Source organism: Lagopus leucura, unplaced genomic scaffold, assembly GCF_019238085.1.
Source record: "Lagopus leucura isolate 7727_CA_CO unplaced genomic scaffold, USGS_WTPT01 Super-Scaffold_100004, whole genome shotgun sequence".
NCBI classification, from domain to species: Eukaryota; Metazoa; Chordata; class Aves; order Galliformes; family Phasianidae; genus Lagopus; species Lagopus leucura.
Window position 1 is genome coordinate 66,513,530 of NW_024962264.1, and position 19,934 is coordinate 66,533,463.

Below are 19,934 nucleotides of genomic sequence, written 5' to 3' on the forward strand. Positions count from 1 at the left end.
TATTAGACTTAATAAGAATATGAATAATGTCTTGGGCTCCTTTATGAACTGGTAGTTCAAAAGGCCAATGAGTCCATGACAGAACTGCAGAGTCACTCCATCAGTCCACCTGAACAATTTTTTTTTAAAGCTTTTCATTAATTAAAGTAAATTAGCGGATGAAGACCTCAGTGGTAATAATATTCCTAAATAATAAAGGAAAATAGGTCATTGTTTTAAGGACACGCCTTATTAGCCCCTTAATGTGTCACTGAGGAATGAGTACACCTACTACCCCACACTGAGGAATCTGAATAGGTGAGAGGCTTCATAAATTCTGTGGAAAAACCTTCAGCTGGATCTGACATTTGGCCAGAAATACAAATCTCTAAGTAACCAATATTCATAACATCTGGTGTTCACAAAGCTGCTTGTCTAATAAAAAATATTTCTTCCTACAAACTACAAGAACTGTACATCTGAAAAAACACAAGTAGGAAACATTACACTTACTGTTTCTGTGGGGTTATGTGGTGGTTATGAGAAGGCAGGTTTGTAGTAACAGGATGTTTTATCATGCTTTTTATAGGAACTTTTATAGTGGTGTGTTGAATACAACACCTTTGATACCATTCTGGATATGTGAAATACTAGGTGAGGCCAAGGAGTTCCTTTAGTGCTTTGGTTTCTGGCTTCTACATGACCTTTTCACTAAATCACCTTTAAAATCAACCACAGGCAAATGAGTGAATTATGGGACTAGAAGGGTCTATTTCTCCCCTATGTTGATCAGAAAGGTATCCTTTGTCAAATAAGAGGTCATCATTCAGCTTTCCAAGATCCTTCTCTAAATGAAATGTTTCCTCATATATTCTCAGGAAGGAAAGAAAAAAAAAAAAAACAAAAATATAGGAAATATAAGCACATATCCAATAAAATAGATCATTATTAAGTCTCTGGTCAGGCCCATCACATGCTGTTTTAAGAAGCAATGATTTCACCTATGATCACATCCAGATATTTTTCTTTAACCCATGGACTGCTTGTCTGTGGAGCATAAGAGGGTAAGATATCCCTATATCCTTCATTAAGATAAGCAAATCAAGCTTCTTTTAATTTTGGAAATATTCTGGTGAAGTTAGTTTCATCTGGAGCATCTTTTCTACTGCATAACAATATAACAATACTAGAAGTTGGGGAAATTAGAACCGAAAGCAGACAAATGATGCCCATCTGAAGACAGGATAAGGTCTTACAAATCCATGTGACAGATGTTTGCTAAACCCAGTCTCACGAACCTCACATAGATGATAGCTGTATGAATTTCTACTGCTCTACGTGAAACCTGCAAGTGGGGAAAACTTGCAACAGCATCTAGTGAGGTCAGATGTACCAGACCAACTGCAATGAGCAAGCACTAACCACAACTAGGGCCTACTCACTTTTGTGATGTTAAGATTCAGCAACAGCATCAAGAAAAATGACATGGATCTTTTAGTGAATTTTGCTCACTAAAATCTGTATCTCAGCTATCAGATTTTGAGTGAAAAGAACAATACTCACCTACTGCACAGTAGTAAGGCTATTCTCATCCATTAAACAACTTTTATATGATCATAATTTCACAAAAATTCAGTACTTGAAAAAATACAAACAAAAGCCCTTGAAGTGTGATGTACTGGGAAATTTCATATGTCAGTGTAAAATACATTTGTATCTAAAAGAAATTTTGATGTTCCTTCAAAATTTTTATTCTGCATGTACTTTTCTTCACTTGAAACATCACAATGGATCAGTGTTTGAACCTAAGCATTTTCATCTTGTAAATTAAATTTCCACATATTACCTAGGTTCCTACACTACCTTCACAAGCTTGGAAGACCAAAGGAAAAATGTTAAAATATATCTTTGAAGGATTTTTATTTTTCTGGTGAGTTATCTTCAGAAGAGGTGACACACTGGTTTCTCTGATCTGCTTAATGCATTGCTATTGCTGTCTCTACTCAGATGTTTGTAATATCTTAGACACCTCAAGTAATGCAAATCTGATGTTATTTTTGAGCACTACTTGTATTATTTAAAATTTAACACTGTAAGCTCAACAATTCTATGTATTTGAAAGCCAATCCTTGTTATAACAATGAGAAATGTTAACAGAAACCTTGAACTGAATAAAATGTCAGGAATTTATATATATATATATAATCTTTAAATTGCATGTGTAAGAAGGAGGCAGAGGAGGTTCAAATGTTTCTCTAAAAAACATTTAAGTACGTGCAGAGTAAAGAACTGTAGATCACCTTCAATATTTCAGTCAATGACAATTCTAAAGTAGAAATACAAAACTGATCAACACTAAACCAAAACAGCTGAAACTCTTAATTGATTAAGAATTAGCCCAACAAGACAGAGCTGAAGATCCTCAGATGACATACTGCATCTTCGTTTCCTCTTCTGCAAAACCTTAGCAATTTGCACCAGCTTTGACTCATGGAACGCACTCTTTGATAAACTAAAGTATAAATGAATCTTACAACCAATCTAGTATAGAAAGAAATAAACAAAATAGGATTTTCTAATCATGGCAATTGATTATGAAAGCATTTCTTTCCTTGGGGAAAGAAAAAAAAGTCCACCTCAGTATTGATTGACTGAAGAATATGTTGTAGTCTGTATACAAATATATCTATAGTATACTACCACCAGAAATGAATGCTGTATCACAAACCCAGATTTTTTCCTATTGCTTTTTCTTCTAACCTGCTTTTTTAATGGTTAATTTATTATAAATTCACTGAACCATCATCAGCATATATTAAACCGGAATTTATTCATCTAGCCGCACACTGGGATTTGTTTAGTTATCAGGGGTCAGTGAACATGTAACACAGTTTTATAAATTGATATTAAACAGAAGAAACTGGCATCAGAATGAAGCCAGAATAACAAGAAACCAAAGAGCCAGTGAATATTTTGTTCTAGCTATTATATGCACATATTTCTTTTTACTGTCAGAGAACTGACACTTTTTAAAAACATTTCATTTTATAAATCCTTGCTATTTTTTTCCATTGCAATATTTTTTAGCTCTCTAAACCCCTTGGCAACTTCCATGATGACAGCTTACTGCCAGTGAAAAGGACAGGGAAAGGACCAGCACAAGTGCTCTGACAGTGTGTCTCAGAACCAAACATGCAACAGAGTTTTGTCCCAAAGACAGCAATTCCCAAATGGCAATACAACATGCTGCAACTTGGATTCACATTGCTAGAAGTTTTTGCTACTAATTTTATTCTTTCTTCAAAAATTACAGCTTGCTATGAAATCGACACTACCAAACCATCAATTTTTCTCATGTACTTAGGACAACTTCGTCATCACCTTCAATAGAATTAATCCTGATATACATCAGTGCAAGTGATAGGAGAAATGAGCTCAGAAGTCTGAGCATAATGCATGGTGAAGTGTTTATTTACATAAACACAGGGAAACCAATTTCATTTATGAGTCAATGGAAACATAACCTACCTTAGGCTGTTCCAGTTGGAGAAACTACTCTGTTTGAATGACAGTCAACAGTCTGCAAGCTCTTGCTTGCTACCTGTTATACTAATTTTATGTTGTAATCTTCAGAAACACCACAAAACACTAAAATCACAGATAATTGTGTAGTGTAGTGACACAGAGTGCCATTGAAATTAGGTTACAAGTTTGTTGCTGCAATACTTATTTACCTGTTTGATTAAAATGTGATAATATAGCATCATACAAATATGCACACAGACAAACCAATACTCTTACACAACCATTTACGGATTTTTTGATTAGGGAAAAAAAAAAAAAAAAAGGAAATGTTTTTCAAATTATTTGTCAAAATTCCTAAATTGTTTTTTCTTAGAAGCAAAAAAAAAATATATATATATATATATATATATATAAATGATGGTAAATGAACATTAATTGAGAATATTTGAGAAGAAATTGCGTTGAGAAAATACTGGTGTACTTCAGATCAGCTTTATTCATTTTTGGAATAGAAGATAAGAATAGAATAGAAGAACAAGTGATTTTTATGTTGCTCCATTCCCAGTTTAGGAAAGCACCCAATTTCAGAAGGGAGCACAGAAGTGATAAACTTCGAATAACCTGATCTCATTTTGAGAGAACGGCTTAAAAGAAAACACAGTCAAGTCGAAAGTCTTAATGTTCTACTTGAATTCACATGATTTATGGGAGGGAAAACAACCTACACTGTGTCAACAAGCTTAGGAATGCTAGTTTAATCTACACAGGCTAAAGGAACAAAGATGCAAACAACAAACTAACATTTAACACCCCTGCTGACATTTGACACTGACATTCAAACTAACATTCCAGCTAAGAATAGATCTTTAGAAAAAATCCTAAATATATAGTAGGACAGATACTGCATTCTTCTATGCTGGTAAAATTAGACATACTGGACTGAATTCATGTTATTACTCTGGATTTATGCAACGCAATTGAAGCCTGCTTCAAGCGATGTTTTTTTTTTTTTCCTCCTAAGAAACACAATTCAAACTGGAATTAAGAAAAGATACCCGAGCATGCCAGTGCAAGTTTGCACTATATTATGAAAGATTTCAAAGTATTTTGAACCATTTTTTATGCATTTATATAATAAAGTATTGGCCTTTAGTGAGTTGGAACTTCATACTTCCATTCCCAAATGGCCTACGTAGAAGGACTCTTAGCTTTTTTGTAAAAAAACAAACAAACAAACAAAAAAAAGCTTTGTTTTTAAGGAATGGCAGTATATGATTTCCAGATCTCTACATATTCACCTCAGTATGCAGAAAGTGGCCATATAATGATTAAAATTGACAATCATTACTCATAGTTTTCTGCTCCTTAATTCTCAATGTCCTTATGGTTCCTTGAAAGTCTAGGTCAGCCAGCCAGCAGCATATTCCTTCCACATTGGTATCAAAGTAAAGAAAGGAAAAGACGACTACTCTCCAAACCAATCTAGCTAGCTTATACAGAGTGATGAATATACTTCCCAGAAAAGAGTAACTCAGATTGCAGGTTCCCAAAAAGTTGCCTAAACTTGGATGTGGACAGAATGGATACTGAAGTCACAAGCTTCAAGAAGATGACTGAGAGAAAGTCTTTTACAAGCTGCCTATAGTTTACTTGTTCAAACTGAAATTTAAGCTCTTTATTTATCGAACAGCTACACAAATTCTTTAATTTTTCCACTTTAATTGGGAAGGGATTTTACACTTTATGTAATGGATAAGTCAATTAAAAGAAGAATTTATACCAAATCCAAATAATAATTATTATATCAAAATTGTAAACAATTTGCAGGACTGAAGTTTTCTTTGTTGGATTGCTGGCACACAAACTACTTTCAAATTAACTAAGATAATCATCTTCCTTAACGTTCATTTATAGCACAGCTGCTGCTATCAAGCAACAAATTCTCTTCTTTAATAAGCTAAAACCTTAAGTCCACTGTAAAAGGTAGATAATGTATAATTAACTAGTATGTATTTGGAGAACATTTTAACTTATCAGTGATGCCTTAACTCTGCTTTAAAGAAATTTTATCTTTTGTCTATGATAAAATAAAGTACAGACAAAGATTAACCAGAGACAATAATTATCTTTTTTCTTTTTTTTTTTTTTTGCTGTAACTATTTTTCCCAAATGAGTTCAACATGTCATGGTGACTGAGTTCTGATGGGAGGAGCAGAAAGAGCTCAAGTTCTGTCAAAAATATTAAAAATTTGAAAACGTAGCTGATGCAGTGCTTGCGTACCAAAAAAGGTATTTATTTTTACCTAGCCTTATTCATTTTTTTCACAAAATCTAGAAAATCTCTCGTAAGTTGTCAGAATTCAGGTAGGCCATCATTGCTATCATTGAAAACTCAATACTTTGGGTTTTCATGCAGCATTATAGCAATGAAAACTAGCTTCAAGATCAGACAAATTGGTAATAAAACAACTTTATGAAATGTCAGGCAGGTTCTGCTTTCATAACACAGACAAACACTGAACAAAGGCAAAAACTTCTGTCACCTCCTGCAAATGTTATGACCTCTCCCATTGTCATTCTGTTTCTCCAACACTAGTAGAGTCTTCTTGACTTTAAAATACATTGGGAAGAAGACACAAGAACTCTGTTAGACATCAAGGGCTATTTCCATTCTTTGCCTCAAGGTGCTCAAGCCCACACCTTTAACTACTATAGACAACACTCAAACCAACTGGCTACAAAACACACTTGTCACCTTCCCAGCTATGCACTAAATGTAGTCAAAAATAAGTTTTCAATCTGAAGCCAAATGCGGTCAATTACATGTAATTCAGAACCTCTTTCAAATAGAGCTTCAAATAAAAAGTCATCCTTTTGTCAGATGCAGAATGAAGCAGCTAAACTTCAGAAGAAAATTCTAGTTCTGGTAAAATCAATTCTACCCATTTGTTTACACTTAAAATGGGAAAAATATCAGTGCTTGTTTATTAGTGTATTTCTCCAGAGTTAGAAAGTGAGTTGAAATAAAGACAATAATTACATATATCTTATGTCTAGAGTGAATGAACCCACATTAAATAGACATTCGGTTTAGAAACATTAACATATATTTTCTCTGTTTATTATAAGATTAGCTCACGTTTCAAGGTAAAACAATCCCTTTATTCAGTATGTTTTTTGAAGAGTAAGATGTATTTTCTTTTAACTCAAGTTATAGAACTAGTATCTCATCCAATGTATTGACTCAGAAGCAAAAAGACAATCATAGGAAATGAGATAGAAATGTTTCCTTTTAATGGCTTCTTTGCTTCTGGCCAACTGTGGCTCTAAAGCACCTTAAAATAAAAAAAAAAAAAATCAAGATTTTTGAACAGGAAATAACCAAGATTATACGATCTTGTTATAGGGTTGTTTTTTCTCCTCTAAAATAAACATTAAATATTGTGAAGAAAAGTTTTACTTTCTTTAATAACTAACGCTTATCACCACAATCACAGCAAACACTTATTTATCTCACCAAACAAGAATGGTGGCTGTTATAATGAATATATAGGTGGTTCACCAAAAAGCCAGCACTTTGTTATTTTAGCTTAAGGAACGAAATGAGGAGTATAGTAACTGAACCAAATGACTGATATTGAGTAAAATACTTCAATAACAGTAGTGGCATCATGTTTGATATTACACACTACTGCAGGAAACATGATCAAGCTGCTCAAATACGCAAGAATTCCTACATGCTTTAACATATTATTAATGCATTAATTTTATCCTCATATATTTCGTCAAGACTATTATTAAGAAGACTATATACAGAGGTGAGAGTAGAGCTCTACTATAAACATACGACAGGTTCAGGAAAACTCCTTCATAATAAGAAAATAAAAATTTAAAACTGTGCTAAACAGACTATCTGTATATGAAATGCATGCCAAAAATAGGGCTGTTTAAATAATACATTTTTTCTATTTATTGTCTGCAATGAAAAGTCATCACAAAAAAATTGCCTCAGGTTGACACTGAATATATTTTACATCCTCTTCGATATATTCGACCCTCTCTGCAATTTTAAAGTAAAGCACTGCAACCTTCCAACCTTTGCTATTAATTTCTAGAACTTTTCTATTGGCCAAATTCAGTAAACATTCACAAACAGTTTATGTTGACCTAAAATAGCATTTCTTACTGGGAAAGAACTCATGAGAAATTTCTGGAGCATCTGTCCAGTCCTAGGCTTTTCTAGAATAATTCAAACCTGCAGTAACACAGAAATGCACTTCTGGATTTAATATCCAATGCATTTATCTGTTTGGAATACCATAATCAGCACAAGATTCATTTCAAAAGAATGGCTTTGCATGTTACTATGCAACAAACTGGCCACATTTATCTGCCACCTACAAGCCTTACCCACTACTTGCTGTCAGGGCTATTCTCTTTGGGATTATATTAGCAGCTGATGCCTCCAACACAGTTTAAGGAGCCATCCTACATCTGATTTCAGAGGCACTGTCATTGAAAATTTCTACTGAGTTTTCACGCAACTCACATTTTCCTGCACCATCCTGCCATTTTTCAGCCTTACACAGTCACATACTGATGTCAGTGCATTTATCAAACAATTACCATCAGTTACCTGAGAATTTGAGCTTCACAGACATTTTATGTGTTCCTGAGATACTTCAGGGTATTGACCCGACAAAATACACCTCAGTACATTGTAAAGTAGTTGAAACTGCATATCCAAAAAAGGAAGTTAAAAAGAAAAAAGAAGCCCAAATTAATTTTCACTTGTTGCTTCCCATATCATCATCATTCTGTCTGTCTAAACATCAACAAGTAATATTCTAGGAAGAAGCCTTTATTTTAAAGAAGGATACCCTCACTAGAGTCTCCAGGCACTGAGCAGATTTCTACAGATGACTAAACATTGTCTCCCTGTCACTTTAGGTCTATAAATGTTCCCTACAATTCCTTCCTGTCATAAAAGGCAAGTACCTCGTGTAACAAGGAATGCAAATGGTTCCTTCTAGAAGGTTTTCTTAAGAAAAAAAAATATATATATGTCAATATTATTAATTGAGAGAAAGCCACTAAATAATACCAGTTCTTACATTTATTTTCTGATCCTCTTTTATTTAGAAATTTAGATACATTTATCAGGAAAAAAAGACTTGGGTTAGCCCTTAGAGTATCTGTGGAAGGATCATATATTACCTCAATGTTCATCAGACAAAGAAAGTAAAGAAAAGATTAAGCAGAGATAGAAATTACATCGCCTTATGTCATAAGGAATTATAGTGGTTCTGACAGGTTACATACACAGATGATCATCTGTAATAAGCATCATACTTGCATAATCAATTTTAAAGTCCAAAGAAAACAGATCAGAGATAAAGCATCCAAGAGATTGAAGCTGATATTGAAAAGGTTGAAGAGAAGTCAGTAGTGATAATTTAAGAAAATAAATTGTATTGTTAGAAAAAACACTTGCAAAACTTCACTTACAATATGCTCAAAGAGAGCACTGAGAACTACACTAAATATAGAGTTTCGAGGCAGGATGGGGAAATAGGACATCAGAGAAAGCTACGGTAATGTGTTACAAATATATCTGAGATGACTACAAGGGAGGTTCTTAACATTCTGGAATGAATTTAATTGTATACATGTATTTTCAAAATGAAATTTAGAAGATTTATGAGATTTATGATCATTATGCCAGTTAAATCCTGGCAGCGACTTCAAAATAGGTACTGGGAAGCAAGAATCTCTTTCCAAAAGAGAGTTTGAAATTCTCTGGAATTTGCAGATTAGAAACCAACTTGAAATGAGAAGTTATTTTACAGAATATTTGAGTAATTAGATTTGGCTAACTACTGTTCTTGACAATGTTTCTTGCATGTCCATAACACTGAATATATTTGCATGATTCTCAATTACATCTATAGAGGCCTTTTTCCCCCATTGCTCCTTTCTTTAACAGCAAGCCTCCTGCACCTTTATGAAAAGTACTAAGATATTCTGCGTTCTTCTTAACTGCAGAATTCATCCTGGATCCATATGCAAAGTTATATTCTACACAAGGAACTTAAGAAGAAAATTTTACCCTAAATGTCTTCTAACACAATGAAAGGCTCTTTTAAGCAGATATCAAAATGAAGAAATAATAATGATAATTATCACATAAGTATGACAAAATTGCATAATGAGGTACAAATACAAAGCTGAATTTAATCAAAAGGTGTAGGTGATTATTTATATTATATGTATATATATTAACTTAGTAATAAAGTTTCTTATTAGGATGAAAGCAGAGTTTCAGATGCTCTTCTTTTATTTCCTATTTAATGGAGCCTGTTACCACCAGTATTATTTTGGTTTTCTTAGTGAGAGAAGTAAGTTTTCTAAGTATTCTATCCCTATGGTTCTCATTAAACTCACTGGAAGTTTCTTTCATTTTCACAAAACTGCTGTGAAAACTGAACTCTTCATCTACTGCAATTACAGGGTTGCAATTGGCACTTGTTAACTATTCAGCTTGTTCTACAGAGTAAGAAGTTCCTGGAAGTTTATCTTATGGTAATATAATCATTTTAGCTATTTAATTTAAATGCTTAAAGTAGAGGTCAGCCAAGTTGATCTGTGTCCCATCTGTCGTGTTAAAATCACATGCCAAGATAGTTTCCATTGCAAATAACATGAAAACAGGAACATCTCTGACCAGACACTGTGGACTAAAATAATGTCAGACCTCAGTCAAAGAGGTTGAAATTCAACTGACCACAGACAATGGCAACAGATTATTTTTTTTCTGCAGCTCAAGGGAAAATACTAGAGAAACATATATCCAGCCTGTATGAGGTGGGAAACGTTGATATTTATGGACATGAGTCTGATTTTCTCATTTTCAAAGAGACTTTATATTATTAAAGCAAGGTGTTAAAGCAAGGAAAGAATCTGATGTAAATGAAGCATTCTGGGTTTTCATAAGAAGGTAATTACAAGAACATAATGCCCTCACTGTAAGAAATTGAATACAAAACTAGAAAAACAAAAACCATCTCTACAGGAGAAAACTTTTACTTCAGACATTAGTAATTACAGGTTTAAGACCACTGTACATAACTCAGCATCAGCTGTTAAAAGGGCATTATTGCTACTTAGCAGGTTAGGCTCTCCATAGAGTTGCATGAGTAAAGTCTCTTCAGCAGGAATGCATGGCACCTATTTTAGCTATTTTAGCTAAAAGCCCCTAACTTGGGATTGCAAAGTCATCCTTGTTTTGTCAGTAAGAGATAAAGAGGGCACAGACAGTAGCCATCTAAAAGGATAACTGACAAGTCTAAGGCCAAAGTCAGGGACAATGAGTCTCATATTGTTTATCATTAAGTTTGTAGCTATTCAAAATTAATCCTGGAAATTTACTATATTTACTTTTACTGGTTTATATATAGCAAAGTGTAGGCTGCTTTTAATGGCTTCTAAACACTTGAAGATTCTTGAGATTCTTGCCTACTTCTATCTAGTTTACTATTTTAAGTGATATGTAAATAACAAGTCAACCAAAATTCAAGAGATGGTATGGTTTAAACCTAGAAACTAGAACAAGGAGAGTGAAAGCCTCAATGATGAACTGCTGAAAGGAATCACGATTATTAGACTTTTTCTAAATTTGCCACAGGTCAATGGGCAAATCACTTTGCTTTATAGGATATTAGCTGCAAAGTAAATATAATGATAAAGTTTCAAAAGTTTTCTCAGTGAGTTCAACAAAAAACCTCAAAATTTCTAGAAGGAAGACTTTTGATACACGTACAAGTCAAAGATGTTTGAGGCAGGAAGTATAACCCAAATCCTTATAACCTGAGCTGCTGTATTTCCACTGAGTTCAGTCAAGGTGGAAGCCATGGATTGACACCTGTTTGATGGAAGCTGTCACAGCTCCTGTGAAGATGAAGAAAGTCTTCTCATCTTATACTGAACATCTGCTCTTATATGCTTCCTTTTTGCTTTCAAAATGCCAAACATTTTTTGGAATATTAAATATTATCATAAAATGAAAAGAAGAAAAGTTTGAAGGTGTGGAAAAACAATACTTCTCTAGAAGACAATTATGTATTCCTAAAGTGGCAGGTAAAAGCAAAGAATGGGATGTTAACAGTAATATTGGAAACATTGTCTTCTAACATTAATGAAAGAAAATTATGGATCATTCTAATAACTGCCACCAAAATTGAATATATTTAGCTGACACCTATTTCATTTTTTAATTTAGTTATTTACACATGGAGTGATGAATTTTTTCTCAACAGAAATTGATGAGTTTTATTAAAAATAAGAACGAACAGTAAGTATAAAGTAAAAGATGATCGTTGTCCATGACACGGGTGAGATAGAACAGAGGTTCTGCAGAAAAACTAAGGTAAAAGTGTACTTGCACATTGCACTCCAGAGCTCCTGCTGTTTTCTGGCTTTTTGCCATCTCATTCTCTGCACATCTTTTCAGATGGAAAAGCTGGTATCAGGGACTTTCACAAAAGAAAATATATGGTGTGACTCTGAACTTGCTCTCTAATCAAAAACGGATGGAGAAGAGAAAAAAATAAAAGATTCTTACTTGGGGTGAAAATGAGTTCTAGAATATTACAGTACATTTGAAAGACTGGATGAACAGGCAGTAAATAAAAAGACTGACTGAAAATAATCAAATGAAATGAATGATTTATATCTGTAGTGCTTTTATATATTAAAGGTTTTAAAAATGACTTGTCTCAAAATTAGTATGATTAATATTTTATGTTTATAGTTTATTTATTTTATGTTTATTTTATGTTTATGTAGAACCTTTTGTATAAGGTTGTCAGTGATCTGTCCATGCTATTTAGACTTACTATTCAATGAAGTAAACAAGGATTATAGTAAAACTGAAATATATGACAGTCTATGATTTTATGATAGAGATAGGAATCCTGACATGTGGAATTTGATCACCCTTTGATTTTCCTTACTTAGACAGATTAAGTGAAATATTAAAGCTTCCTACAGTGTTTGACTTACAGTGTATAACAAGATAATAGAGCAATTAGTTCCTATCCTATCTATAGGAGACTGTGCAAAAAGTCTGCTGACCACAATCCTTTGGCTGTGACTATTCTATCAATTCTTTATCCATCAAATAGTCTGTCCTTCAAATCCATAATTCCCCAATTTAGAGATAAGGCTGTGATGTGGGACCATATCAAAAGCCTTGCACAAGTCCAGACAGGCAGTATCAGTTGCCTTTCCATTCCACTTCATCACAGAAGGCCAATAGATTGGTGAGGCACAATCTGCTCTTGGAAAAGCCATGCTGACTCACATATCACCTCCTTGGATGTGCCTTAACATGTCTTCCACAAGAATTCCTTTCTCTCTTTCTTAAAATTGGGAGTGATATTTCCCTTTTTCAACTCACCACAGATGTCACTTAACAGGCATGACTTTTCAGATATGATGGAGAATGCCTTGACAGTCACATCAACCAGTTCCTTCAAGACTTGGGGACGCATGTCTTTTGGCCCCATAGATTTGTGCACATTCAGTCTCATGAGGCAGTCCCAAACTTACTCCTCTCTTAAAATGGGAAGTGTTTTGCTCCTCCAACCCCACAGTCTGTGTATGACTAGATGTTGACTTTTGTAGGTATGGCAGTCAGTAGCAGCTAGTGCAACATTTCAGGTATGCACTTCAGTTTTTATAACACAAGCTAACAAAATTACCAAACATTCTTTTGTAAAAGGGATGTCCTTTGATACCGTCTGACAGGGATAACACAAAGCCTCAGATCTTTTTTTTTTTTTATTAACACTAGTCAGTTACGTTAGCATTCCCATAGGAATAATTATCCTATCAAGAAAGTTATACTGCACATCAAATGAAATATAGCCATTGCTTCTTTTGCATTATCCCCACATCTGTCAAAAAACTTCCACATGTTCATTGCCTTATTCTCTTCTTAATGTATGGTGCTGAATACTATCACCTTTCTTCTGACATTTTCTTTTATCTTCAACAAAAACATATTCGAAAGACTTTTCTATAGCATAACAAATGCTAGTTTAGGATCTTATTAGGATTTTATAGTGGCTCTTAAACGCTTCCTTGAGCATGGTCAAATTTACAAATCCCTTTAAATGGTACATGTTATTTCTCAAAATGGTAACAGTTGATCTGCTATACATTCTGCATGTCAATGTGTAAGAATTGTTCTTTTCTTATTTTGACTACAAGAGGAAAAAAAAACCCAAGGCACTTAATTGATACTTCAAAGGGTACAATTGCAGAATTGCAAGCTTTGAAGAGACAGTAACAGTTTCAATGTTATGCAAAAAACACCAAGTCAACTATTTGCCTTTGACAAAAGGTTCCTTATAAAGCAGTGACTTGACTTTCTCACCTAGCTACAATAGCAAAGATATTCAGGTGACATCACTACACTTAAATCACTCACATTTTAGAAGCAGGGCCTTTGTCCTACAGATCTTTTGACTACAAGAAGCATAAATCTTGACTTTAGCTCTCTTCTCTATCATGTGCCTTCAACCATAAGGTATTGTAAGGAGATTAAGACTTGCAGAAACTCTTCTCCTGAACTTTTGAAGTCTTGAAACCACTTCAGTATCGACCGAATACATTTTTACCTGGTGTTTTATAACTTGTCTACTGTAACAATAAACTTACTGTGGAGATGACACTTCCACTCTAAACTCCTTTTCTCAGCTACTTACAAGTTTCTCAAGACCTTGTCTTCAAGCTGACATTCCTTATGCTTTCTCTAGGGCCAAAGGAAAAACTTTCTGGAGCTTTGAAGAAAATCCACTTAACACTTTTAGTTGATGCTCTGAACTTCAAAATAAAGCAACAAGACCAAACATTTTTCATGCTATGCCATGAAGTCAATCCTTCTTACTATCATAGAATGGCTTGTATTGGAAGGGACCAAAATTTTCTATTGAATCGCAATACACACTTTTGTTACACTGTAATTCTAGCAGAAAAGGTGTATTTTTTTTTTTTTTTTGTTTAGAAATCTATCTTCAAATCAACTTGTAAACAGCATTTCAAACACTGTGGAGCCTTATTATTTGGATTACAATCATACTCATCATACCTAGATATTTTCTGAATGAGTGTAGTATTTACCTAATGACGTATTTGCACTTCTATATATTCTCATTGAGCTCAAGTTTATATCTAGAAAGATAATGAACAATAGTTTACTAGATTCATATCTATCTGCAACATTGGATTTTCATATTTATAATACATGGATTGTCAACAAGTAGTAGTAATAATAATAACTAAACTCTCAAAAAACATCTAGTCCCATATATACTTGAGTTTCAGCACCAGTATTGCAAGCAACACTGATTTAACATTTTCCTCATATGCTTCTATAGAAAAGAACTTCCAGCAAAAGATGTGCAGTTGTCCAAACAACAACTATCCTCAGGGAAACAAAAGCATGGTTCATCTATCTCTGCTGGTTGCCTGAAAATCTATTTTCACAGAAACATATTTTAAAAGTAGCACAGGGCATTGAAGACTTAGATTATATGTGGGAAAACACAGTAACAACAGTTATTGAACTTATCCAGAATGGCAAAACCTGCATTTCCTCACTCAAAACAACCGAAAATCCCAGAAAAAGACACAAAAGCATTGACGTGACATGACCTTTTCACCTAAAGACAAAAACCACATGCTTACAAGTATTACTTCCATCTACTGAACGGTGAGAAAAAGTCAGAAAGTTTGGGAAGTTGTTGGATGGATGTATAGGTAAGTATCTACATGAAGAACGGAATTACTATAACAAGTATCTTCAGTCACACAGATGAAATGTGGAAAAAAATGTAAGTGCTAAAAATTATGAAATATCAATATTTGAATTACAGGTGGGGTAATAAAATTTACTACTAAGGGAAATTCACTGCGATGTTACTGTACTTTTAATCAGTTATTCCAAGAATCAGTGAAAAGTTTCCAATAAAAACTTGGCATAAAGGAGATTTAATTCATAATTTAGTCTTCCTAAATATTAATACAACAAGGTATTAATGAAGTCTAGGTAAATTGATCTGGTGCTACTGTGAGCACTCAAATATAGCTTATTGCAAGTTTCCCTATGTATCCTCCTTCTCATATTAAGGATTCCAACGAGTCACTCATATTTTGGCAGTGTGAAATATTTTGACACTTGTGCAGTATCAACAAAATGGATACAGTACTGGCACGGATGCATACAGCACCATAATCTCCATGCTTGTTAGAACCTAGGTAACAGAATACAGGGACATAGCAGGATAGGTTACACTGTGACCCACACATTGCATGAGCTCACGCAACACGGACAGCCTTGTACAATGTCCAGTGAACATATGACATTGAGGTTTGGAGATAATGTTTTCACATTTACATATTTTTATCTAGATTAACAAGCATACTACTTAAGGGTCCATATCTGAAATTTTGACTCATATAGCGAGACTGTATTTTGATTTGTTTATAAATTAAAGCTGCTACAGCTTTTGTTAGAAGTCATGAGATTTATTTTTTTTTTAATTACAATTTCTTTTTCTGTTTCAGCTAGAAGCCCCATCATTAATCAGGTCGTTTTGTCTTCAGGCCTTTGACATGGGTTTTCCCTGTGAATCTCCTATGATTTTTGAGCATTACAAAATGCCCTTTATTTATAACTCATTTTCTTGCAAATGCTCTTTTCAGTCTCCTTAGAAGCACTTTGCTTGCACTGAACTTTCTCACTTCCTAAGAAGTGCTAAACCCTCTGTTTCTGTCCAACAAGCTGAAAAAAGCTCAGGAGATCTACTCTCTTTTGCTACAATCATGTAAACTCTTAGCATACTTTCTATTCTGTCATGAGTTTGGAATATGAACATATAAACCTGTATTTAAACCTTCTCTTTGCCTCTCACTAATACCCTTATTTCTATCCTAAGTTACATGGTCTAAGAGAGATGTTCTTCATTTTTTTGCCCAGCAATATGCTGGATTCCCCATCTCTGGAGACATTTGAAGTCAGGCTGGATGGGGCTCTCGGCATGTGATGGAGCTGTAGGTATCCCTGTTCACTGCAGGAGAATTGAAACAGATGGCCTTTAAAGGTCCCTTCCAACTCAGATGACTCTATGATGCTATGGTTAAACTCTCCTGTTTTACAGTGAAAACTGAGAGCATAGTTCATATCATCCACTGGTTAAAATATAGCCATGTTAATACATCACAACAAGAGAAAGATGCTAAATAAATGCTAAATAATTCACCAATGTAATTCTAAAATACCCAGAGCAACAAAAATTAATCCAAACAGAACTGAGAAAATATAGGAGTAAAAATACTATTTTTTTAAAGAAGCACTAGGAAAAGTAGTAGTTATGGTTAAGGCTTACCAATACAGACATAATTAATACAATTTTCAAAAATCAAATGTGAGTCTATGAATAAAGAATGAGCATGGCTGGGTGGAGCTGTCTAGAAAATATCAACTCTGAATAAATAACATGTCGTGTACCTTATCTGCCCTGCCTTAAAATCTTAACCTCTGCACCTCCACAATCAGAGACTGGAAATGGGGAAGGTGTCTGAATTAGATGTCACAGAATCATAGAATGGCCTAGGTTGAAAAGGACCTCAAAGATCAAGTTTCAAACCCCCTGCCATGAGCAGGGTCACCAACCAGCAGACCAGGCTGCCCAGAGCCACATCCAGCCTGGCCTTGAATGCCTGCAGGGATGGGGCATCCACAACCTCCTTGGGCAACCTGTTCCATGCGTCACCACCCTCTGAAGTGAAAAACTTCTTCCTGATATCCAACCTAAACCTCCCCATCTCAGTTTAAAACCATTTCCCCTTGTCCTATCACTACCCACCCTCATAAACAGCCATTTCCCTTCCTGCTTATATACTCCAAGTATGGAAGGCCACAATGAGGTCTCCCCAGAGTCATCTCTTCTCGAAGCTAAACAAGCCCAGTTCCCTCCACCTTTCCTCATAGGAGAGGTGCTCCAGCCCTCTGATCATCTTAGTGGACCTCCTCTGAACCCACTCCAAGAGCTCCACATCCTTCCTTTGAGCAGGACTAGGGAAGTAATCCTGCCCCTGTACTCAGCATTGGTGAGGCCTCAACTTAAGTACTGTGTTCAGTTTGGGGCACCCGAGTAGAGAAGGGACATGGAGGTGCTGGAACTAGTCCAAAGAAGGGCAACAACGTTTGTGAAGGGCATGGAGGGTATGCCGTATGAGAAGAGACTGAAGGAACCTGGGCTGCTTAGCATGAGGAAAAAGGAGACTGGGTGTAGAACTTACTGCTGCATTCCAGTATCTAAAAGGCAATTACAGTGAGAGCAGAGTTGGTCTCTTCTCACTAGTTCCAGGACAAGGAAAAATGGCCTTAAATTGCACCAGGGGAAGTTTAGGTTAGACATCAGGAAAAACTTCTTTACAAAAAGGGTTATTAAGCACTGGAGATGGTTGAGCCACCAGCCCTGAACGCGTTTAAAAAAAACAAACAAACAAAAAAAACATTTGGATGTGGTGCTCAGGGTTAGGGTAGTATGGATAGATTGTGGTGATCTTTATGGTCTTTTCCAGCCTGAGCAATTCTATGATTCTACAACTCCTGTGCTGGGGGCCCCAGGCCTGGATGCAGTACTCCCAACACATTGGGAGCAGTTGCACAAAATAAATGGAAGTCATTCTCAACAGTAAATAACACAAATCTTGAAGTCAATACAGTAAGACAAGACATTATCTTGAAACAATCAGGGCAAAGATGTTTTGCATTGAAAAAAAAACATGATTATAAGAAAAAAAAAAAAAAACTTGCTCTATGCAGTGCTGATTTTTATAGTTATTCTTCTTAGCTAGCAGAGGAATAACATATGACAGCAGAGATGCAGGTGGCCTACAGTAGGGGCAGAGGCCTGACTATCAATCTTCTTCCAGATTCCTCTTGAGAACATATCCAGTGCCCTTAGTACATTGGAAGTGAGTAAAAAGATGAGAGAGTCAACAGAAGTCAGATAAGAAATTAGCTGCCCTTCTGCTAGGTATATCTTAATATTTGTTGAAAGATACATACTTCTTAGAAACCGCTCTACTTGCTCTAATGCATCCTTCTTCCAGCTGGAAACAATGGTCAATGACAGAGAAAATCTAGTGTCACAAGCAATACCCAGCTGCAACAAGAATAAATAGAAGGCAAGTGATGTTCCTAACCATTAGAAGGACAGGCAGATAGCACCTTCTGTTACCAACCTCTCTAAGATTATTGTCACTTGCTGAACTTCCCACTTCCAATCACAGCCCATTTTCTGTGTTAAGAGAACTTCTTCTATGTTGTCAGAAAACTAATGGGTTGTTCAGTCACGAATGCTAGTAATAAATCTCGGCTGGTAAGTGAGGAGGCTTTCATATTTCCTGCCCAGTGGAAAGATATATCAAAAAATAAAACACAAAACAAAACATAAAACAAATTGAAGGTAGGTACACCACATACCTGCACAGTGCTGATTTCTTGTTGCTAAACAGCATGGGCTGAGCAGCCATACAGTTAATAATTTAACACCACATCATGATAAAGATACCAAGGACTCATGCTAACCATCTGAAAGCAGTGACTCTGGTAACTAGTTTTATTTCTCTTAGCGATGAGGGAGTAATTAAGGAGCTTCTCCTTAATTGCTTCACTTCCCTAATGGAAATAAAAAAAACCAACAACATGCCTACTGCAATTGTTTTAAGTTCAAAGTTTAGGCTCCAAAGGACCCCTTTCACTAATAGCATTATATACCACATCACTTCAAAGCAGTTCTTTCTATGGAAGATTCAGAGGATGACTCCCACTCTAGACACTGTGAATATACTAAGGTCATACATTTCAAACAACTGGTTAGGAGCTGTCATTAATCCCATAATACATGGGATCAATTAATTAAAAAGATACCAAGAGGTCCTATTTGTGTTATTATCTAATTTTAAATCACATAAACTGCTATTTGATTGGAGCGTGCAAGATAGACATAAACAGGTATTAAAACTTAAAAGGATTTTATCTTGGGATGATTCTGTGCCACAGCAACCACACAGCAGAGTAGCAAGATTAGACTTGAATAGTAAACCTCTACCCAAGCAGGTGTTATTCCCTGTAAAATATTTAAAATATTACACTGTAATTAAAAAGGGTGTAATTGGACTTCATCTCTTTTACAGACACAATAAGTAAATGTGGTTTATAGACAAACTTTATATAAAATGTATAGATATGTGGTTAAATAGACACTTTCGGCTGATAAGTGGAAAATACTGGGAAATTACTTGGTACAAATTTCTCAGCAAGAAGAAAACATTTTTTGTGAAACGAACTCTCT

The 19,934-nt window shown here is 35.0% G+C and overlaps 1 protein-coding gene across 4 annotated transcripts in view; it reads right to left on the minus strand.

Annotated features, from left to right (window-relative positions):
- Positions 1-19,934, minus strand: part of CTNNA2 (catenin alpha 2) — a 455,013-nt gene that overhangs the window by 64,263 nt on the left and 370,816 nt on the right. The window contains exon 10 of one of the 4 annotated variants that reach the window (XM_042871704.1): positions 6,754-6,839. The exons of the other annotated variants lie outside the window; for them this stretch is intronic. Coding sequence (XP_042727638.1) covers positions 6,831-6,839 — 9 coding nt within the window. The 3' untranslated portion in view covers positions 6,754-6,830. Of the gene's footprint in view, positions 1-6,753; positions 6,840-19,934 lie in introns of those variants that run through there. 4 annotated transcript variants of the gene reach the window in all.